This window comes from Cryptococcus neoformans, chromosome 4, assembly GCF_000149385.1.
Source record: "Cryptococcus neoformans var. neoformans B-3501A chromosome 4, whole genome shotgun sequence".
NCBI classification, from domain to species: domain Eukaryota; kingdom Fungi; phylum Basidiomycota; class Tremellomycetes; order Tremellales; family Cryptococcaceae; genus Cryptococcus; species Cryptococcus deneoformans.
In genome coordinates, this window is record NC_009180.1 from 650,926 (window position 1) to 658,797 (window position 7,872).

Below are 7,872 nucleotides of genomic sequence, written 5' to 3' on the forward strand. Positions count from 1 at the left end.
GTCTTGGCCCGCTCTCCTCCTCCGAAGACACACCAAAGCCTGCATCAGTGAATCCACCTACTTATTTGTGCCCGATACCTCACTCAACATACGCAATTTCCAAGTGGCACATTCTCCTCACAATTCCCCTCTTCCAAATACAGTTCTGCCTTTGGGACAATTTTTCTGTTCGCATCCCACCATGGCCTCCGTCACTTAGAGGGTCAAACGACGAACGACCCATCTCTTGGCCCCCCACTCTTTTCTCTAACTTGGAGCACGCTCACCTGCGAATGACCCAAATGGAATTTTTTCAACAACTAAGGTCTTTTATGGAATCTCTTCTCCAAGTGGCACCTCCAGAAAAACGTTGTATACTGCGGAAAACGACACAATGCCCCATGACATTGCAGGAAATGACAGTAAAACATAAATCAGTCATGAGAGAGGTAAGTCATTCTCTTTTTCACTTACAGAGCATAAGGACACTCATAGAAGATAGGAAGATATCTCTGCTAATCACAAAGTTCTACAAAGCTGGCTAGAGGAAGTATCTGCGAGACAAGCTTTGGACAGAAAAGGCTTGCCGCCTTCCAAAACTTTTCTACATATACATCTCCTTTGGAGTAATGAAACTAATTTGGAATATCTGGATCAAATACGACACCATAATTTGTCCCAAGATAGAGGTCAAGTTATTAGGAATCCCATTATCCCTCACTTTGTTGAGAACAAACTAGGGAATCGCGATCCCAAACGCGTGAGTTAGCTCCTGATATACAATTCATTGGCGAGTGCGCATATATGACTAACGATTGTTGAACAGCTTCGAAGGAAGATATCCAAGCTTGCTAGTCATGTAGGTCTTAACAAGCTGGGTCTAAAAATCAACTTGGTGGCGGATCAGATGGCACAGAAATAAGTAAAGAGGACACTGGTTAGTGCCAGTGCAGCACAGCTTGTATATAATTTGTATTGAAGTGCGATGTAACGCAACCTTCTGTATTTTCGGGCGCTTGTTGCCTGGGGGACAAGAGGATGAGCCAACAAAGGTATTGATCCGATATTTGAGGTACGAGATCATAGGCATATGAACCTTTCATCAGCTAGTCGACACACATGTAGCATGCGAAAAAAACCGATAAGCTTTCGATCGAGGGATAGACATGTGCAACTTTGATCAGCACTGTTATACACATTCACATTCACATTCAGTGGCCAGTTGGCCAGTAGCAGAAGTGCGTATGGCCATCGACCCAGTCACCCTTCGGTTATATAATAGAACTGTTATGTCTGTTTTGGAGAAAAGAAGAGAACGAGTCGGGCACATCAGCATCATGCAATCCAGGCGCTCTGGCATTAACTCCCTCTCGTCTTTGAATGCTTCATTCTCATGTTTACAATCTAGATTAGGAGGCGTACCAACTCATCTGACGTCAAAGATATTTCTTCTGTGACGTACATTAATCCCCCGACAAGATGTGAGATTTATTCTGGAAAGCAGTTGGCAGTGACGAATGATGATTTTCATGTCATCATCTAATTTCGACGCATGGTAAGCAACAGGCATCAATCACCGGAAAGATATAGCTGCGTACCATCGATAGTTGTACCCGAGAGATCCAAGTGTCGCAGTTTGGGGTAAGAAGCGATTATAAGAGTAAACTGCTTATGGTCCAACAAATAAGCGCCTGGAATCTCTAAAGTCTCTAACTGGCTTGGATTGACCGTATTACAAGCTAGATCCGCCATCTGTGGCGTTCGAAACGGACATGGCACTTCAAGTACAAGATGCTGTGTGACATGACGTCAATATGATGTCCTCATGTTAAACACAACTAGCCATTCACCTTGAGAGGTCCTTTTCTTGTGTCGAAAAAATGCTCAAACACCATTTCTCCCCATTGCCTCATACTGATATCAGCCACCGAATCATTCGTCCCCTTAATATCAGTCTGCCATCGAAACTGTTCTAACAGTTTTGACTGACGAAGATGGTTCGCAAGATCGTCATAAGCAGCCATGTGTGTTGCTCTTGAAGAGGGAATATCGGGATACACGTTGCCTAGATGAAGAGATCTGAGAGTGGATTCGTGGCCTGCTATCAGACTAATGACAGTGCTGATTGGTACTGGGGGTCCCCGAGGACCCAGCACAATCTTTTCCAACTTTAGAAAAGAAGTATCAATCTTCGTCCCAGACGGTACTAAAAGTCCAGGCAGATACAGATGTGTCAATCTAGGAAAACATCTACTGAATTCACTCCATTGTATAATGCCAGTTGTCAAAGTGTTACGAGGCTGTGGGTATCCCATCCCAGTAAAGCGGATTGTATTTCGATTAGCCGATGACGAAGATCGATTGAGGATATCGCCTGGAAGGCAGAGGTGCGAGATGAGGGGGTAAGGCGACGAAGAAAAGGTATCATCAGTATTCTAATTATCAGTCATCAGTCATCAGTCATCAGACTTTGTTTGTCGTATGATTCAGAGTGAATACAGATAAAGACACACGTACGTCAAAGGTGACGTTGTCAATCTTAAAACTCTCTAACTGCCCACCAAAAGTTCCAAGCAGATCCTTCACTCCTCTTTCCACTATTTTTGTCCCTTTCAAATTTATTTTTCTCAAGCCTGCGCACCTATTGAGAATGGTCTTTACAGTTTTTTCCGCGACAGAGGTACAACCCTTGAGGTTGATTGCTTCAAGATTTGGAAGGTGGTAGATGAGCCCAGCTATGCCGACATCGGAAGAGGTGGGCGAATGGGTCAATATGAGAGTATTCAACAACGATGAAATATGCGTAGGAGGAATAAGGGGTTTGAGACGAGTGGCTTGAGCAACAGCAGGAAGCAAATCTCCTGGAAGGAACAGAACGCCAGGTATGACGAAAAGCTATGTAATATATGAGAGGGCCGAAACATATAAGAACTGAAGAAGCTTACTTCTTGTATGACCGGAATAGACAATGCACCTCCCCATTTCTTGAATATATTGTCCCTAACCGTTTCTTGAAGACGTGAAGGGACTCTTTCCCACCATTCTTTCCACCATCGTTCCCAATCTTCCCTTACGATTTCATCAGGTCCGCTATATTTCGTCATTCGATCCGCATGTTTAGCAAGTCTCCAAAAGGAAGGGAATCCCTTCACAACAGCATCACTAGCACATCTTGTCAGAGTAGGAAACGTGCGGAAACGGGGCGGTCGAACGGAGATGGACGAGGTAGAGAGAGAAGAGTCGCTCAGGAGGGTAGACCAGTCGTCCTTGTGTGTCCAGACAGATGAGGTGTGTATGCGACGGCGCTTAGAGGCGGTAGTTATGGAGGCAGTGGCAGAACGTTTAGAGGGCATAGAGGTGATAAAATATAATATAGTCACTGCTTAAGCTACGAGAGATGTGGTGTAGTTCGTTATTTGTAACTGCAAGAAGGGATTGTATTCCCGTGGGACACCTTTATCGGTAGGGTGGAGGCCAGTAAACAGCTCCCGTACGTAATTATAAATCTTCCCTGCCGTCATTCCCACTCGCCGACGGAGTGACCGACTCTTCGTTGTTTCCCTCCACCAGGAGGCAGGCAAGACCCAGATTTTTGACATCAACCCCCCAGATTAGCTGCCTCATGGAAAAGGTGGGGTGGTGGCAGGCTGGTCACGTGACACACGTGGCTTCCACGTGGCAAATGGCTGTAATCACGTGGCAATGAGATGATTCCACGTGGCTTGCCACTGAAAAGAACCAGAGGGATCAGGAGATGGCATAATAGAGATTGCTCAATTGCTTGTTGTATGCTTGTTGTATGCCTGTCACGCCTACTGCATGCATCTTTCCCTTTGACAGTTCGGCTTGAGCTGAGGAGGAGTACCATGCATGACTATATGTGCTATAAATAGGTAAATATGATGGCCAAAACACCGCACTATGTTCACTCCTTCCTCATCGCTGCCCCTTTCTTAGTATACTTCCTCCTCTGTTTCCCCTCCTCAGTCTCCATCCTTCTGCTCTCCCCATCATCATTAAACCCGGAAGCACTGGGGCTTCCCTTTCCTTCCCCTTGGTCATCACCTTCATCTTGACCAGTTCCTCCCTCCTTATGCGGTACATGGCAGGCATTGGTGTACCAACATGAGCGTACTCGTAATGGTACCTCATGCTGTATTTCCAGTATACCTGCTCACATCCAAGCTCTTTCCAGCGCACAGGCGCATTGCTGCAGTCTTTTGATTCCAAGGCACTCAGCTGTTGAAACAGCTGGAATCTTGGACAATCGGAAGACGTTTGAGGAGTTTTCCCGCTCTTGGAGGCCTTTAGGAGGAGGGTACAGCCTTCTCAACCACAAAATCCACAAGGATAGTGTTTTCCCACTTAATATTCAAGAATGCCTTCGAAACTGAACCAAATAAAAACCGTGGAGCTCCGGAAACGACGAGGATCCGCACGCCTAATGAAACAAGGCTTGCAACTACAAAAATTTCGGCGCTCCGCGCCTGCCTGCCCCAGATTTCAAGTGGTGGGACCAGACTTGGGTGAGGGGTCAGACAGGGAGGGGGTGGGGGGGTGGTAGGGGGGGGTTGATGTCACTCACTCAACAATTGCCTGCCTCTTGCCCTCCACACTCCTCGGACTCTCCTCCACAGATATCTGTGGAGGGCATATCCCAAGAAGTCGAAACGGGATCTACGAAACGCGCTGCTTGTCGATAGGAACAATGGAAACAGCTGTCACCATGATCTTCCACATTACATACTACAGGACGAAGCTTCTTACACGCACAGTTACGGTATTAAGTTGACTTCCCGCAACTAACGGTCAATCATTCCTCTCGTCACTCATTCACGAAGTTGCGCCGGTATTCCAAATCAGTGCATAGCAGCGAGATTATAGCAGCGCATCTATTTCAAATGGGAGATCACTCGGTGATAAAACCTCGGGCGCATAAACAAAACATGAAAGATGAACATCCCGGATCAAGAAAAGTCTACTATGCTCCTTATCAGGATTTTTAGGTACAATAATAGTACAAGATACATCGCTGGGATATACCTCTACTCGAAGTTGCATATACAGTCCGGTCTCTGCAATATATATACGTGATTGACATCACTATTTATAGTTATGACCTCCTGATCCCGTTACTTGCCGATCTTTTCTTCTCATACATCTTGATCCACGGGTGAATCATGACCTGGGACAGAGGTAAACGGTCCTCAGGTTTGTACCGAAGGAGCTAAGGGACGTCCAGTCAGCATCCTAGAAGCAATCACTCTAACCCAGGATGATACTGACTCTTTTGATGAGATCAGTGGCTTCGGGAGAAATCCAAGAAGGAACGTGTAAATCAACATTCCTTATTCGCCGGTATGTAGCGGCGTTTCCAGAGAGATCCTATGTATGGCATCAGCATTCATTTGTTCATTATATGACAATAACTCACCTCGAACGGGGGTCCACCGACGACAAACTCGTAAGTTAGCACACCTAATGCCCACAGATCGACAGCTGCAGTATGCTCCTTGCCCTCTACCATCTCAGGGGGAAGATAATCAAGAGTTCCACAAAGCGTGCTGCGGCGATTACTTGGTGCATGCTGCCATACAGTCAGCTTTGGCCCTCTGATGCCCACTCTCCTGCCCGACGTACCACACTCCAGCCAAAGTCGCCGATTTTGAGCTCGCCATTCAAACCGATGAGAAGATTTTCAGGTTTGATATCTCGGTGAATGACATGCTTTCTGTGCAAGTAAGACAAAGCATCGGCCATCTGAGCTATATACTACAAAGATAATCAGCCAAAACATCAGTCGGGGGGCATAACATACTCGACTACTCTTCTTTTCGTCAAACCTGCCTAATCTAGACAGCTGTTTGTACAATTCCCCCTTTGCGGCGAATTCTAGGACCAAAAATATACGTTTGCTGTCATGGAAGTATCCATAGAGACGAAGAATATTAGGATGCCTGAGCATGTCGTTAGCGCCTTGCTAGCTTATCGTCAGGATGAAAAGCATACCTCAAGTTTTGCTGAATTTCTATCTCTCTCCGCACCTGGCTTTCTACCTTACCCTGAATGATTTCTGCCTTATGGAGACATTTGAGGGCGACAATAAAGTGAGGAGGTGCCTTAGATCTAGCAAGGTATACGCGACCGAATTTACCTTTACCCAACGGGCGGCCAATAGTGAACGATGGTAGGGACAAGGGAATTGCACCCTCGCTTTTGCAAATTGATTAAGCCCTAATTGCCTTCCATGGATGAAAGCTTACCTGACACTAGACAGCTCAAGCATTTTGGCTGTAGGCCCACTGGCATCCCCATGATTTGCTTCATCTTCTTCCAAGCCGCCATCATACCGCCCCAATTCTAGACTCTTGCAGTTCTCCGAAACTAAATTAGTGATATGTGAAGAACTAGTCGTTACAGCATGTTTCGAAGCGCCAGGATTGATGGAAGACGCCATCGCTCTTGAGGAGGTTGAATGGGCTGGTCCGTGGATCCCATGAGCAGAATGGTGCCCGATGGCACCCTTAGATTTGTTCATAGGAGAGACTGTGCCCGATTTGGGATATGAGACATTGACACCCGCAAGGGTAAGGAGCGGACCGCGTGATGATGGATCTGAGTAAGAGGAAGACGGATGACTGTTGTTGGCAAGACCACTGTTGGGAGGGCGGACGAGGCCTGGATTCATATATTTCTTGAGCACCGGAGGAAGCCTATTCTGAGACTGAGAAGAGTGAGATGACTCCTGCGTCTTGCCCGCTTGTTGTGCTTTGGACCCTTTGGGAGACTGCGGAGCATAGAGAGATAGACCGGCCATGAGGCCAGAAACATTCTGCGAGGACATGGAGGCCAAACCTGGAGGGAACTATCGGAAATCTTATCCTGAGTTTCTTTGACAGTTAATTATGCCCTTGTTCTCGAGGAAAGTATGGTCGTGAACTGTTTTGTTGTTTGTTATTTTGTTGTTTGGCAGTCGGCGAAAAGACAGGCGCGGCGGAGTCAAATATGACGAAATAAACTTTAGGCGCGAGAAAGATTGTTTAAGGTATTTCTTTAGAGGATTTTGCGAGGCGTGCGGTGACGACGACGACCGGCGTTTGTTTTTACACCTCTTTCACCTCCAAAGTAGTACTTATAAACCTTAATAAAAACGCCCCTATAAAGCAAGGCTATTAGCCATTTTCATTGGAAGATTGCATAGCAATCTGACCGATTGCATTTTCTCCTTTCTCACCGTCTGCAGGACTCATATTGGCCAACTGCATGCATATTTTTATATCAATCGATAGCTACGGGGCGTCCGAGTCGGATAGTTCATTGCAAAAATATTGTTCAGAGGGTGCATGTCTACCACATATATAGGGGCCTTCTTTCCATAGTAAACCGGAAGGCAGATTTGATTCCGTCGAATGAGATATGCGGAGAAGAGGAACGAACGAAGACGAGAACGAACGAGCGCCGACATTTAGCATATTTTACATCCTGCTTCCTTCGTCTGTCATGGCTTCATTGACAATCTTCTACACAGACATGTCCTTGGCAGTAGTAAATTAGTAAATAGTAAGCGCCTCCTATTCTTTTGGCTGGCTTATCATGTTCAGGAAGTACTATCATCATCTCTGACTCTGTCGTCATTTGGCCATCATGAACGTGTGACTTGAGCACGATTGTTTGTTCACAAAGCTAATTGCATTAGCAACCACATTGGATGTGACAGAGTGCTTGAGCAGAGGCGCCAGCAAGGATAGGCGGTGGAGAAGTTGACATCGGACACTTCAGACTGTAGTAATATGTCGTCGGCCTTTGAGGGTAAGACGAGAGACTTGGCATATCTTATATCTTACATCTTATAGGACTCCAAGGGGTAATTCGAGCGAAGACGGGTACGATAAA

General features: G+C 46.2%; 2 protein-coding genes across 2 annotated transcripts; both read right to left on the minus strand.

Annotated features, from left to right (window-relative positions):
• Window positions 1-1,405: 1,405 nt before the first annotated feature.
• On the minus strand, window positions 1,406-3,332 carry CNBD2250 (hypothetical protein; the record flags this gene model as incomplete). The annotated part of the gene is made up of 5 exons (XM_771085.1): window positions 1,406-1,518; window positions 1,578-1,773; window positions 1,830-2,414; window positions 2,497-2,874; window positions 2,925-3,332. 5 exons carry the CDS (start codon window positions 3,330-3,332, stop codon window positions 1,406-1,408), a joined length of 1,680 nt encoding a protein of 559 aa, XP_776178.1.
• A 1,760-nt stretch (window positions 3,333-5,092) lies between these two features.
• CNBD2260 (hypothetical protein) lies at window positions 5,093-6,823 on the minus strand (the record flags this gene model as incomplete). The annotated part of the gene is made up of 7 exons (XM_771086.1): window positions 5,093-5,206; window positions 5,266-5,364; window positions 5,414-5,566; window positions 5,620-5,751; window positions 5,798-5,936; window positions 5,989-6,192; window positions 6,243-6,823. The coding sequence occupies 7 exons, from the start codon at window positions 6,821-6,823 to the stop codon at window positions 5,093-5,095; spliced, it is 1,422 nt and encodes a 473-aa protein (XP_776179.1).
• Window positions 6,824-7,872: the final 1,049 nt, after the last annotated feature.